This window comes from Lissotriton helveticus, chromosome 3_1, assembly GCF_964261635.1.
Source record: "Lissotriton helveticus chromosome 3_1, aLisHel1.1, whole genome shotgun sequence".
Classification (NCBI taxonomy): Eukaryota; Metazoa; Chordata; class Amphibia; order Caudata; family Salamandridae; genus Lissotriton; species Lissotriton helveticus.
Window position 1 is genome coordinate 2107520955 of NC_136061.1, and position 15649 is coordinate 2107536603.

General features: G+C 50.8%; 1 protein-coding gene across 2 annotated transcripts in view; it reads left to right on the forward strand.

The window, feature by feature from the left end:
* The window catches only part of ELL3 (elongation factor for RNA polymerase II 3), a 329007-nt gene that overhangs the window by 285517 nt on the left and 27841 nt on the right, over nucleotides 1–15649 (forward strand). For both annotated transcript variants that reach the window (XM_078683282.1, XM_078683280.1), the window contains exon 9: nucleotides 26–83. In XM_078683282.1, the coding sequence (XP_078539408.1) occupies nucleotides 26–83 (58 nt within the window). The remainder of the gene's footprint in view (nucleotides 1–25; nucleotides 84–15649) is intronic.

Sequence of the window (15649 nt, forward strand, 5' to 3'; positions counted from 1 at the left end):
TTACCAGTGTGTCTTTCCTTTTTAGACAAAGAGCAGCTGGCAGGGTCCTCTCCGGCATCTTCAGAAACCCCTGATTACTTCCTGTAAGTATGCAGCATTTTTAACTTTAGCCAAAAAAAGCAGCTTTCCTTCCGCAGGACCACCTACCTCACACCAGGCCTGAAACATGTAGATAACACCACACTGGGAAATGATTTTTATTTTACCGGCGCAGTTACTACTTTTTGTGTTATAACTTTTATGCTCCTTTGGAAAGTGATACTTGTTTTAATTGCAGTACACACGGTAGACTGTTGTTAGCAGTGCTGAGGCTCCTTGTAGACAGGTATACACGGCTGTGTGCAGAAGAGAGGCAACCACCCACCACCATGCACACAGCTAAGGATTCCTTTTATTCCAGCACCTTCCAGCTCGCAACAGATGGTTTCCAAACTGGGCCACCGTCTTCAGCTCGAAAGGAGAACGCGAGGCAGTGAAATGAGGCATATGACAAAATAATGCATCCCCTCCCCTCCCGCAGCCCTCATCCCATCCATCAGCGCACGGTGAGGTACCCGGGCAGGATGTACGTCTGTTGGCATGTGCGGTTTCCATAGAGACCAGCTGCAGCCCACGTCACTTGTTGCTCTCTGGGCGAAATCAGCTATTGCTCATTTTCTGCAAAGTACTTTGTCATAGGGTCGACAGGTTATCATAGAAGAGCTGAAAGGGTGGGGCGTGGGTGCAGGAGGACGATAGGTTTGATCCTTTATTTTGTTAATGGGGTCGTTTCATCCCTCGGGTGACGTCGGGTACAATTATCAGAGTGCGTGTTTTGCAGGTCGTTATGGACTTTCAATGGTGGACAGCACGATGATGAAGGGGGAGCGATGACGTCGGCTGCCAGTTCAGATTCTTGTCTGTGAGAGCGCACACAGCCTTTGGAGCGGTGTTTGCTGCCGGGGCGGCGATCACAGGAGAATGACGTGGCGGGGCCTGCTGCTTGCTGATAAAAGGCTAGAGTCCACCCTGCCGCTACTACATGGAGGGGGCTGTGCGGTACACGAGAAGGCCTGGCTCCTAATAACATGTCAGGGTGCGGTGAATTATTAAAGACAAACGATGGAAATCGCTGTTTAATAGGTGCTCCCTTGATGGCAAGGAAAAAAAGGTAGAGATTATAAAACTGAAAGTGTGCAAAAAAACTTATTGAGCTTACAAACGATTCGAAACAAGTGGGAATGATTCGGGACAGCGTTTGCCATCTCATGTGTTCGTTTGTTATCTCATTAGTTGTAGAATGGGTCTAAATGTATGTCTGCCGGTGCACGGCGAGTCCTCCTGCGCCTCAAGGGGGAACGGCAGTGGTCTAGAGTACTGCTGCCGTTTTCTCCTGATATGTTCCCAAATGGGAAACTTAAAAAAAGCAGCAGCAGCTCCTATAAGGAACACAGGCTGATTTTTATTTTACTTTTTTAAGTTTCCTGTTTAGGTAGTCTGCTGTTCCTTGCAGGCCACTACCTGTGTTTTCTAGCCAATCACAGGGAGCCACAAAAAGCATCTAATTAATATTAGAACATTGGGATGTTGAGTGCTCCATTGAAGACAGTGAAGGGCTCTGGGATTCAAATGGCCGGTAGAAGCCCAGAGTATCAACATTCCAATGTTCGTTGATAGTTGTTTCAGTACACAAAGGGCTCACAGAGCTCGAGGGGATTCAACCCTCTTGGGCTCCATGAGGCCTTTGTTTTACAAATTAGAACATTCTGCCCTTTAGGGGCAGAATGTTCTAATACCTATGGAGCCCTCCGTAGCAGGCTCTACCGTCCATTAAAGGCCCTCTCCCTTGTTAAAGGCCCTTGCCTTCGGCTCGGGCCTTTAACTCTGGAGATTTTGTGCTTTATTAGATTAATGGGCTGGCTGGAGCATTGTGTTTTCCAAAATAGAAATCAACACGTTTTAGCTTCATATATTAAAAAACCTCTTGTTTTGCTTTGGTGCTTACCAGCGGCAGGAGATGGCATTTGCAGGTCTTTTAGTATGACACCCTCAGCCCTTACCCACCCCCCAGGACAGAGTACCAGTAAGGAAGACATTCAGACCCCGACTCTGCTTAGTGATGGCACCGGGGACTTCAGTCTGAATAACATGTTTACTCTTACCCAGTGGTACTCATTTCATTAACTTCAGAAAGATGACCTGTCCAGATTCAAACATCTGACTATGTGGTCAATCACAGTTTCCTGCAGTCAATCAATCATATCATTTGTAAAGCGCACTACTCACCCGTGAGGGTCTCAAGGTGCTGGGGTGGGGAATACTGCTACTGCTCGAAAGGCAGGTCTTGAGGAGTTTTCTGAAGGTCAGCAGGTCTTGGGTCTGCCGTAGGTGGATGGGGAGGGTGTTCTAGGTCTTGGCAGCGAGGTGGGAGAACGATCTGCTGCCGGAGGTTGCTCTTCGGAAGCGGGGGACTGTGGCGAGGGCGAGGTTGGCGGAGCGGAGCTGGCAAGTGGTGGTGTAGAAGCTGAGTCGTCTGTTGAGGTACTTTGGTCCGGTGTTGTGGAGTGCCTTGTGTGCGTGGGTGAGTAGCTTGAAGGTTATCCTCTTGTTGACCAGGAGCCAGTGCAGGTCTCTCAGGTGGGGTGTGATGTGGCTGTGGCAAGGGATGTCGAGAATCAGGCATGCAGAGGCGTTCTGGATGCGTTGGAGCAGTCTCAGGAGTTTGGCCGCGGCTCCTGCATAGAGGGTGTTTCCGTAGTCCAACCTGCTGCTGACGTGGGCGAGGACATCGCCGACTTCGTCAGCCCGCATGCCCTCCCCTCCGCTGACTACATCCTCCTGGGAGACCTCAACTTCCATCTGGAAAACAACAACGACCGCAACACCAGCACCCTGCTCGACAACCTCGCCAACCTGGGACTCAAGCAACTGGTGTCCACCCCCACCCACCGCGCCGGACACACACTCGACGCAGTCTTCTCTTCCAGCACAGACATCGGCTTCAGCCACGCCACAGAGCTTCAATGGACGGACCACAGCTGCGTCCACTTCACCTTCAAGAGAACGACGACCCACCAACACCAGCAACAGGCCGCCCGCAGAAGCTGGAACAAGATCACAGCAGACCAGCTCGCCACCTCCCTGAGCCAGCACCCTCCTGCCAACTCAGCGGACCCCAGCCAGGCCGCCGACAACCTCACGAAGTGGATCAGCATCTGCGCGGACGAGCTCGCCCCACTGAGGACCCCGCCTAGCAGACCCGGCAGCAAGAAGGCCCCGTGGTTCACCGACGAACTCAAGAGCTCCAAGAAGAACTGCCGAGCCCTCGAGAAAGTCTGGAAAAGGGAACCGACACCGGACAACAGGACCTCCTTCAAACTCGCCACCCGGAAACACCACCAGCTGATCCGCGCCGCCAAGAAAACAGCATTCAAGGACCGGTTGGACAACAACGCACACAACTGCAAGGAACTCTTCAACATCGTGAAAGAGCTTTCCAACCCCAGCGCAGGAAACGACATCACCCCATCGCAAGACCTCTGCAACTCCCTCGCTTCATACTTCCACAACAAGATCGCGGACATACACAACAGCTTCAACAACCAACCAACGCACACCATGACCGAACAACCACCCCCCACCACCACCCTCCACGCCTGGACCCCGATCAGCACCGAAGACACCATCCGCACGATGAACTCCATCCACTCCGGATCACCGACCGACCCCTGCCCTCACCACGTCTTCAACAAGGCCGACGCTGTCATCGCACCCCACCTGCGAGACATCATCAACACATCCTTCGACACCACCATCTTCCCGGAGAGCTGGAAGCACGCCGAACTCAGCGCTCCACTCAAGAAACCAACAGCGGACCCCACCGACCTCAAGAATTACCGCCCCATCTCGCTCCTCCCGTTTCCAGCCAAAGTCATCGAGAAGACCGTCAACAAGCAGATGGCCGCCTTCCTCGAGACGAACGGATCCCTCGACCCCTCACAGTCCGGCTTCCGAGCCAATCACAGCACCGAGACCGCCCTCATCGCCGCCACCGATGACATCCGAGCCCTGATGGACAATGGAGAAACAGCGGCCCTCATCCTCCTAGACCTCTCCGCGGCTTTCGACACGGTCTGCCACCGCACCCTAGTGCAGCGCCTCAACAACGCCGGAATCCAGGGGAAGGCACTGGAATGTATCATCTCCTTACTCTACGAAAGAATACAGAGAGTCCGCCTACCACCGTACAAGTCAGAGGCCACCGAAGTCATCTGCGGCGTCCCCCAAGGATCCTCTCTGAGCCCCACCCTCTTCAACGTCTACATGAGCCCCCTCGCGGCCATCGTACGCAAACACAACCTCAGCATAATCTCCTACGCCGACGACACCCAGCTGATCCTCTCCCTGACCAACGACCCCGCCGCCGCCAGAGCCAACCTGCACGAAGGGATGAAAGAGGTAGCCGAGTGGATGACGACCAGCCGCCTGAAACTGAACTCGGACAAGACGGAGGTCCTCATCCTGGGCTCCTCACCCTCCGCCTGGGACGACTCCTGGTGGCCTCCCACCCTGGGCACCGCACCCAAACCGACAGACCATGCACGCAACCTGGGCGTCATCCTGGACTCCTCCCTCTCCATGACCAGGCAAGTCAACAACGTCTCCTCGGCGTGCTTCAACATCCTACGCATGCTTCGGAAGATCTTCTGGTGGATCCCCACCGAGACCAGGAAGACCGTCACCCAGGCCCTCGTCACCAGCCGACTGGACTACGGCAACGCCCTCTACGCCGGTACCACCGCCAAGCTCCAGAAGAGACTCCAGCGGATCCAGAACGCCTCAGCCAGACTCATCCTCGACATCCCACGAACCAGCCACATCTCCGGACATCTGAGAGACCTTCACTGGCTCCTCGTCAACAAAAGAATCACCTTCCGCCTCCTCACCCACGCACACAAAGCCCTACACGACCAAGGCCCGAGCTACCTCAACAGCCGAGTCAACTTCTACGCTCCCAAACGCCACCTCCGATCAGCCAACCACGCCCTCGCCGCCGTCCCCCGCATCCGAAGAACGACTACAGGAGGAAGGTCCTTCTCCTACCTGGCCGCCAAGACCTGGAACTCCCTCCCGACCGACCTGCGCCTGACCCAAGACCACCTCTCCTTCAGGAAGAAGCTGAAGACCTGGCTGTTCGAGCAGTAGCGGCACCCCCCCCCTACCCCCCCCCCAGCGCCTTGAGACCCTACGGGTATGTAGCGCGCTTTATAAGTGTCACTGATTGATTGATTGATTGAGGGTGACCGTTCTTCTCGTTTCAGTGGGGATCCACTTGTACATCCTGCGGAACATGCAGAGGGTGTTGAAGCAGGAGTAGGAGACGGGCTGACCTGTTTAGTCATGGAGAGGGTGGAGTCGATGATGACCCCTAGGTTGCGTGCGTGGTCGGTGGGTGTTGGGGCGGTTCCTAGTGCAGTCGGCCACCAGGAGTCGTCCTAGGCCGAAGGGGTGGATCCGAGGATGAGGACCTCCAACTTGTCCGAGTTCAGCTTCAGTCGGCTGTTTCTCATCCATTCCGCTACGGCCTTCATTCCTTCGTGAAGGTTGGTTTTGGCAGTTTGGGGGTCCTTGGTGAGGGAGAGGATCAGCTGGGTGTCATCGGCATAGGAGATGATGTTGTGGTCGTGCCGACGGGGGCGAGCGGTGCCATGTAGATGTTAAACAGAGTTGGGCTGAGGGATGAGCCCTGGGGTACGCCACAGATGATCTTGGTGACTGCGGAGCGGAAGGGGGGGAAGGCGGGCGCTCTGTGTTCTGCCAGAGAGGAAGGAGGTGGCGCAGTCCAGGGCCTTCTCTTGGATCCCGGCGTTGTGGAGGCATGTTGGTAGTGTGTGGTGGCAGACCGTGTCAAAGGCGGCTGACAGGTCCAGGAGGATGAGGGCCGCAGTGAATACATTAGTCCACTGAAACATCAGACCTGGCTTAACTTGCTTAGATTATTGTACCTCATGAAATGTAGCAGTTGCTGAATCTAACACTCCATCTATTGTTAGTGTATTTGGCTTCTGTCTTCCATGACCTACCCAACATTTGGTTAATCTGCAGTGGCGTCACTAGGGGGGTGCGGGGGGTGCGGACCGCACCGGGTGACACCATTTTAGGGGTGACACCAATCTGGTTATGCTGTGTGTTTAAAACAGCTCTGCAGCCTAGCCTCTGCTCTGCTTGCTTGTCAACAAATACTGTAGTGCACGCCACGCACCGACGCACGCACCACCTACTAGCATAGTGGTGATGCGCAGCGGCGTACCTAGTTTGTGGGTCCCAGGGCCGTCAATCTTAGAGCGCTACCAATGACGGCCCTGGGCCAGCCCCCGCAGTGTATTCCTCTCATGCGCGTCACCACCACGTGCTGAGAGTCTCGGCAGGGGAGTGCTGCTGGCCTGGCCGATTTGCAGAACAGAACGGTGACTATGTCAAATCTGCAGTCACTAGTGTCAGCATCGTGTTCACTGCGTGTCACCCGCCGGTGAGACTCAGTCTCACAATCATCATGCAGAAGGCTGGTAGCGCCGGCGCTACATCAACCTGAGACTGAGGCATGGCTGCATCGGGCGCTGCGTACATTACGGAGAGAGCGCCCCCATTACCGAATTGCAGCGAAGCTTACGAGTCAGTCGTCTCGTCTTACTCGTTGCACAGAAGTAAGTGCCTGGTCTGGAGTGTGTGTGAGGTTTATTTACTATCCGTTGGCCATGTTATTAACATCATAGAATGTGCTCCTGCCTACTTCAGCAGAGAGTTGGCCTAGCTCTGTGGCAGTCTGTTGGCTGCGCTGTGTGCCTGGTGTGATGCTGCGGATGGGGCAAGCTCTGTGACTGGCTAGTGCGGCGCCGCGAGCTAAACTGTAGTACCCAACTACTATTGTCGAAATATTAGCCAGCCTGAGGCCGCCTGGTTGTGGCCATGAGCGTGCCTCTCTGTCTCAGCCTCGTCGACACTGACTCTCAATGCCTGCTGCCTGTCGTCTGCGGCGGCTCGAGAGTGAGTCCACAAGTCAGCTGACTCAGACTGTTCTCTGACTGACTAGTACATTTATGATAGACAGCTGATGAGATCCGTTTTGCAGCCTCTCACGTCCTGTTTGGACACTCTGGAATCACATGAAGGTTCCCGACAACACAAATGTATTCTTTTTTTTTTGTTGTTGTAAAAGTTACAAGCTGAGCTGTGATGTGTCCCTAAAATGGTTATGGTGCTTTTAAAGGAAAGTTACACAAAGAAATGCTTCCTGATGACTCACATTTATTCTTTTTGTAAGGTAGGTACCAGCTCAGCTGGGATGTGTGTCCTTTTAAAAAGCCCTACTTGGATGTTCACAGTGCTTTATGTCACAGACTGGGACCTTGTAGCACTTAACATTGACAAGTCACTATTCTCCACTGTATTCATTTCTGTGGCCTTCTGGTCAGTGCATTAACTAATAGAGGTCCCACATGGAGAGCCTGAACAAACTCCCTTTAGCGCCCTTCCATTTCTAGTGGTTTGCAGACGTTTTAAGATCTTCTTCGAGTTTCTTGTTGCTCAAATGGGTGTAATTTCGGGTATTTATTTGTTTCCCTCTTCTTCATTGCTCGATTTCTGCTCACGATAAAATGTCACTCATAATCGCTGAATGTCACTCATAATTAAACTGAAATTATGAAAATGTCACACATAAGCAATCTTAAACCTTGGCAGCTATGGAACCCCTGCGGTAGGGGCCCAACCTCCACCACAGTGGAGAGTCTAGCGAAAAGGTAAGATGTCACTGGACCCTGCGGCTGCCGGCAGGTCTGTGCTCGTTGGCCTCCTCACACTCCAGCACAAGGCAGGCCCACCACTGGCAGAGGGCCCAGACACTTGCTGCTTCAAGTCCTTCTGCAAAAGTAGGCCCCGCTGGCTCCTACGGGAGATGTCGTATATCTGGTTCACACGTTCCAGCCCGCTCAAAATCTCGGCAATTAGTGGATCGGAGTATCGGACCTCCTTATCAGTCTTTTGGACGCTCTTTTTCTAGCGCCGCCGGTGCTAGATCAGCCACAGTCGTTAGACCCAACAGCCGCAGCAGCATTCACCAACAACGCTCTTGCACAGTACCACCTAGTCTTTTATATCTTGGTTGTCCACTCTCCTTAAAGCACTGCGTTTCCATTGCTGCAGTGCGTGACTTCGTGGCGCTGTAATGCACCCAAGAAAACCCCTTCTCTGCAACTGTACTGCTCGCCGTCTTCTTCATTGCACTGCATTACAATAGCTGCATTACTCGTCGTCGCGGTGCTGTGCTGCTCCCAATCATCTCCATCTGTTTAAGCCCTAGCTAGCTGCACTGCTCTCCATCTTCTTTATAGCACTGCATCACAACTACTGCAATGCACTTCCTCGCCGTGCGGCACTGCACCCAATGCACTTGATCTGTCGTAGCCTTTCTCCCTTGGCTCCCATTCTTGCTATGCATTGTGCTGTTATGACAGCCTTCCCCAAACCACCCCACTGCACTGCACCCCATCCTTTTCTCTGCACTGTACCCCCTTCCTTTTGCCTGTCTGCACGCTCTTGCTGCACGGCATTACTTCTAATTTCTGCACTCTCCTTCGTTGCAGCGATGTTTCCAGTGGGGTACTTGCTCAGCAGCCCCTTGCTGACAACACTGCACCCATCTCTGTATTTTTTTTGCTGCAGAGTTTTATATAGCGCGAACTAGACCCGAACCGAATCAGGTATCAGAGCGCTTTAGTAGCTTAAATTTCCCTACCATCTATAGTAAATTGTTTCAGGTGAGGTCCTAGTGGACCCAGTATGTTTTCGGTCTGGGACCTTCAGGTTTATTTCCGGGCTTAGATGGGACTTCTAAGCATATGCCATGTGTATTTGCTTTAATTAGAAACGTAACATTAGTAGCAGAATTCCCCCAACTAACCTCTCCTACCACAAGGTAGTGTATGCATGAGCAGGACTAGCCACAACGAGCAGCTAACAGACTGCTGCACAACATAAAAAGGCTCTACCAAAGCAACTTTTTGTGCAATCGAACTCTCTGTACCACAACCCAGAGCAGGGTATGTACTGGCGATTCTGAGATGCTGTCACTCAGCATCTCACAGCACTTGATTTTGCAAGCAAACACATCTAAACTAATTATCAATGTGTCTTTAGACTCATCTGTACGTCTGTCCACTTACAGCTTTAAAATGCAGCTTACATAATATTTTGTAGTGGACCAAATACTTTTGAGAATGTAATATCACACAATCATCCAAATTCTATCTCCAGCTGTTGGAAATAGCCCATTCAGCAGGGTCACCCAAAACGTTATGCCTTCCTCCTCCCCCTTTTGTTGTCTTCTTTTTTGCTGTCTTTAGGTCCCTGAGCACTTTACCACTGCTGACCAGTGCTGAAGTTCATGTCCTCTGTACTTACGATGTGATGAAACATCGTTTATCCATGATTGGCATATGTGTATTACTTATAAGACCCTGGTAAAAGCCCTACCTGTGCCCAGGCCTGCCACTGCGAGCCTGTGTGCGCAGTTTTAAACTGCCATTTCGACCTGGCAAATTCACCTAATTGTCAGGCCCAAACCTCAATGTTCATTGAATACATAGGTCACCCCTAGATTTGGCCCTGGACAGACCATGGGCAGTTCAGTGAACGTAAATGGTAGTACGGGTACTTTTGAGTTTTACATGTCCTGGTAGTGAAATCCGTGTCCACTAACACACTGGACTGCTGTGCCCCGGCTGCCCAAGGCCCCGCTGCATCACTCCATCTTTCTGCTCTGCTCCAGTGTGGACTTGCTTTTGCACCATGTACCATCCTCTTTGATAAACTCCACCCTTCGCCCTTACTACACTATACACATCTGTCACTCACTGCACTTCGCTTCCCTTGCCGCACTGCACTCTACTATTGCAATGCCCTCCCCCCCTCTCATTACTCTGCAGGCCATCGTTGCTACACTGCACCCCATCAATGCACCGGACACCGTCCATTTAATGCAGTGCAGGCCTCTCCCATGCAGCACTACACCCCCGGCCGTGCTGCCCCGTACACATCCTCCTCTGCTGCACTGCTTTTCTTTATGATTTACTGCATTGTGCTTTTTGCTGCAATGCAGCAGTTGCCTCTTGTTCACTGCACCCAGCCCGCTTCCTCTGCACCCCAATCGATTGAAACTTCCCTTTGTTGCACTGAACTACCTACAACCCTCACCCTTGCTGTAAAGCACCATCACTCCACTGCTGCAGTGCATTTCGAGCTGCTGCTTCCCAGCAACTTCGAAGCACCGAACAACCTCCCCCATGCTGTACTGTACACGATCCTTCTGCTTCACTTTACTGCTCCACTGTGCCTCCTGGATGCACAGAAGATACACCCGTACTGCGCTGCATGGCCCTTGAGGCCATCGACTGGCTGCATTGCACCCCTGTGTAGCACTGCAACCTCCGAAAGAAGCAACTGCCCCTCACATCTGCTACGCTGCAAAGCACTGCAGCCCCCTTACTAAGATGCCCACGTCCTCTTCTGCATCAGAACCTCTCCCCTTTCCCACACTGCACTGCTCCTACATTTCCTACTTCATCCTGGTGCCCTTGCTCCTACCCTTTCCCAGACTGCATCTCTTGGTGCAGTGCACTGCTCCTCACTGTCGCACCATCTATCTCTTCTCGACCTCATACCCTGCTTGTTCCACCGTAAATTCCACTGCCCCCTTTCTAAGCGCCCTGGGCCTGCAGCGCCTCGTTGCACGGTGTCCCGTCACTTTGTGCTTCCGAACATCCGTGCTGCACGGCTGCTCACCAGCGGCGCTCTCAAATACAACCCTGCCGGCCAGGCTAGGCTCCAGTCTGTAGCTGGGCAGCATTTTCTTATTCAGAGCGTTCAGCGCTCCCCTCACCTGCATAATACCCCTCGGTGCATAACTCAGTCCAAAAACTGGTAACAGTAAGGCACACCAGGGCAGGCAGGACTTCTCTCAATTCTCAAGCAGGTTTCAGCGGTGTTCTACTGACAGATTGTGGCCTCCAACAGCAAGAGCCTGAATACAGTGTGGCCATTTTACTCGGCGGCTGTCTGGCGCACCTTGGGTTCTCCCGTACCTGTCTGTGAGTTGTTGGTCCATTCTCCGGCCTCAGTGTCAAGTGATTGATTTTGCCCATACACTAAATTGAATGGACAGTTGTGCCCCATTAAGACTACTTTTGTTTTTGGGTAAGAAGCAATTCTGGGGTGCTCCTGAAATGTTGCTGTCGTGCTAATCCTTGGGATGGTCTGTCCTTTGGCAAAGATGATCTTTTGGAGGGGCTGTTTCATCGATGATGCATCTTTTATTATTTTTGCAATATGTCTTCATTTTATGCAGATTGTTGTAATCACTGCTCTGTAGTACTGGTGGCATCAAGGGTAGACATACATCTCCAATAGTACCATGTCAACCCTGTGCTTTTGTGATGGGACATGAGTGCTCTCATCCTGTGTAGGCACTGTTTTTATTGTTTTTTCTTAACAATGTCTTATTATTTGTGGTTGTCTTACTGTGTCGTTTGGAGAGGGTCTTTCATTGGCACCTGGGGAAGTCAGTGTGGGTGGGTGGTGTCTGAGGTGTGTTCTCTGGTTTCATGTAGAGCTTTCAGGTCTCACTAACTCGCAGTGGCTCACAATGGATCTAATCAATCACACTACTCATTAAGGCCAATTGTGAAAGCATTTAGAGTGGCTAAAAATGCACGAAATGGAAGATGAGGCAGGGCTGGGTATGTTCTTGCCTGTTTGGACAGGCATAAAACAGACAGAACATATTTGCAGGAGAACCACCTTCAACTGGATCAGAGACTGGGATTGCATAGCAATGGGGATATCATCAACACTTTACATCCTATACATCGCACAAAAGAAGAGTAGCAATCTTGATTTGCAAACATGTAATGTTTAAAGGTATCTGGAGTGGGGGGTGGGGTTTCATCATTCTGGTTACCAGATATGGCTTGAATACGGATTGCTCTAAATTATTCCAAATCATTGTGAAAGAGTGATCATGTTATGACCCACAAATACGGCTAAATCTATTGTTCAATTGTTTCAACACTGGAGGTCCATGTGGTAAGTCGTGAGGGGGTGACACCATGAGTTACCCGCACCGGGTGACACCAACCCTAGTGACGCCACTGATCCCAGTGACCTCCCTTGCTCACCGAAAGGCATGCTTCATGCGCCTTGGGCCACGCACTGCTGCCGCACATCTCAGGCATGCAGTAACGAGTGCTTGGCCTGAGCAGTCTCACAAGACTTCCTTGGTTAAGCAGGACAACTCATCCCACCTCTGAGGGAGGAATTGCTCTGGTAGTCATTCTTAAGGTGAAGCGTCTGCACTGAAGATGTATCCATCAGAAGATAATGTTACTTAATCTTCCTGCAGATTCCTCGGTGCCCACGCTTCTCACTTGAAGTGTTAGTGGCCTGACTACTAAGCGCTCATGGTACACAAACATTTGACATGGTGTAGTTGTCTCTCTTGTTGCTCTCTCATTTCCTCTCTGCACACCTCGCGGCAGGATGGAAGAAGTTCAGGAACTGAGGTCATTGCACTGGTTGGTGCCTACAATACTCCAGTGTGATGTCTGGAGGCGAGGTCCCCATCTGGCAGTGCTGGACGGCTACTGCTGGGGAAAAGCGTTCTGCACCAGTCAGAAGCCTGGAAGGACAATTCTTATGGTGAAGAATACAGACATATTGTTACCCTAGTAACATCTTCACTGTGCCTTATAAATGAGGTGTCGCTTGGGTGTTTACCCTGGGTTTAGACACAGTGAGCATGGGTGTGGACATATCCACTCCAGCTGAGGAGAGTTAATATAGAACGGCTCTATAAGGTAGAGTGAGTTAGAAGTTGGCATCGGTGTAAATTGATGTTATGCACAAGATATTAAATGTAACTGAGTGTGTGATCTATTCATTAGGAGAAACAAATGAAAGCTTTGTAAAGTGTTGCCTTAACATCAGGGGTGGGCCTGGAGACGGCAAGTAAATGTCCTCGTTTGACAAGAGATTCTTGCCCCCCCCCCAATATCTGAACCCTGGAAGAAGAAAAACTGTTCGTACCAAGTCAATCGGCTGGGTTTATGGTGGCGTAGGTAAGTGTTAGATGCATGGCTATGAATTATCAGCTGCCCTGGAGGAGGTGACTACCATAAGGGAAGGGTCTCTGGTTACTTAGTGGTTAAAGTGGTGGTGATCATTTGATGGGTTCCTAGCCAAATGCAGTGACGGGACTGAGCCATAACCGGTTCACGCCCCTCGTTCTCCCGCTGATTTTTCACTTAGGTCACTTGATGTTATTTCTCCATATGAGGGACTAGGAGACCCACGATTCGTGGTTTTCATCCCCCAGTTTCTTCCACGCTTCTTTCTGCCCTAGTGTCTCTTCAGCAGTCTGCCTCAGTGCTCAGCTCGTAACCCACTTTACGTCATTGACTCCACCCTCTCTGCATATTTCTGTCCCTCCATGGTCTCCAACCTTATCTGTAATGAGAGCTAGTCATGTTCAATGAAAATCACCCTTAGCTACTAATAGTGACAACATCAGACAACATACATTAGTGGGCACCATATGAGGGATTAACCAGAAGAATTCATGTCAGTTCATCAGGTGCGGTCTGCCAGCAGCAGTAAAGTAAAAAATGCTTTGTCAATGTGGCATGCCTCTACGAGGGTAATACATAAGAGCCATAGTTACATAATTCCTGGCACCAAGATCATAAAATTAGTAATAGGTCTGCCTAAGACCAGGTGATTTTCCATTCATTTTATGCGATTCAAATTCCAGGTTTAGGTATATTTTGGAAATTCAACTATTTTTATCCAAACATTAAGTTATGAGTTCTTAAAATGCATACATTGTTGTCTTGAATAAACACTTTTCAATTTTGGAATACATATATTAATTAAACCAAGCAAAAGCTTCTAATATAGTATGCTGGGCTGCATAGGACAGCTAATTCTAGGTGGCTGGTGAGCTACCAGTGGCTCACCAGCTACTCGTTGGAGAACCTACACTGTCCATGTTGTCCTGGTGAGCCGGCTCGCGCCCATGTCCCTCTGCCCAGTCCTGCCTCACCATCATCGCCCTCTGCTCCCTTCCTGTGGGCCTGTCTTGCAGCTGCTCGGCTGCCACAGACAGGTGAGTGACGCTAGGAGAGTTTACTAGGTGAGAAGGGGGGATGAACAGGGTCACTATGTTCTCAGCCTGATGGCTGCGGGGTGATGTAGCAGTTTATTGCACGCTTTGCAGTGGGTTCAGGTCCGAGGGTGTGCACCCCACCTTGGAGGTGAACCAAACAGCCTTGCCCTCACTTCTCACACCAGTCTGCTTTAGACTTTTTACCTGTCTCCACACCAAAGTGATTCTTTTTTTCTTACCCTTTTGTAACCTCCTGCAGATCTGGTAAAGCAGAAAAACAAACGCAAACATTCCCTCCTGTGCTGCCTGTCCCCTGCCAGGAGACCCCCCAGGCTAGTGACGAGGGAGCATTTTTTCACAGTGCAGCATTTATGCTTGGAGAGGTCTCTTGGTAGCGCGTGCCAGCTGCGGCCTCCGGCGAGTGTCACCTGTGCGGAGCGCACACCTCCACCCACAGGCTCTGTAGGCAGCCCAGGGCGGGCTCCAAGGGGCAGAACTCTGGGAAGTGGGCTTGGTTACTCAGCAAAATGCAGTGTATGCAATGCAAACACCACCTCGAGCTGCCTCTGCCATTTGACTCAGAAGGCCTGCTCTTGAATGACTGCTGCTGACTATAAAACAAGGAAAAGGAAACACCTTTTTCTGTATTCTAATATGGATTAAAAGACTGCAGCCAACACAAGCCGAGTTTTAACACGTCTTGATTTAATAGACAATTTGTGACGGCTCTGGCAACTTACTCTTGCATTTAAAATACGCCTTACACTTTTCACAGCAAGTGATATGTTTAATACTTTTACCCTGTCGCTCTGGCACATATGTCCCCCATACTGCAGAGTTTATAAACACGTAGGAACGCCACTTACATTGTAGGGAGCCCACTTCCACGTTTGCTTTCTGACTGCGAAGTGGGGCACCAATGATGTAGTAAAAAGGTGTGAACAAGCTCAACCCTGTTTTGCTGTTGATGAGGCCAATATGTCCATAAAACTAGCCTAGCTACATATGAAATGCATAGAGCAACAGTTTTAACATATTTGCCATATACATACAAAGTAGAACACAGTTAATGATACTTTTGGCAAAACAAGTTGATGTGTTTTTGTAAGAAGTACCCAGGTTCCCATGCTGTCTCTTTAGACTGCGTCATAATTAAAACATGCATGGGGTTTCCCATCGTGTCTGAATCGCTACCTCCTTGGCCCAGAGACCAGCAAGTGGGTCATAACTGTGTCAACACTCTACTTCACCACTTAAGTATTTATTTACTCTGAAATCCCTTCCAGTGAAAGTGGACCGAGAAGGTTTTTTTTTGGTCCCACCCCTTTCTGTGGGTAGTAAGAATAAAAACTCAAGTGCGTCTCTCTACCAGACCTCCCTACAGGCTGCAGGCTCCTCTTTGTAGGAAGGCAGCGGGCTGCTGCGGATTGCTGTTGCATCTCGTACCCTTTGTTC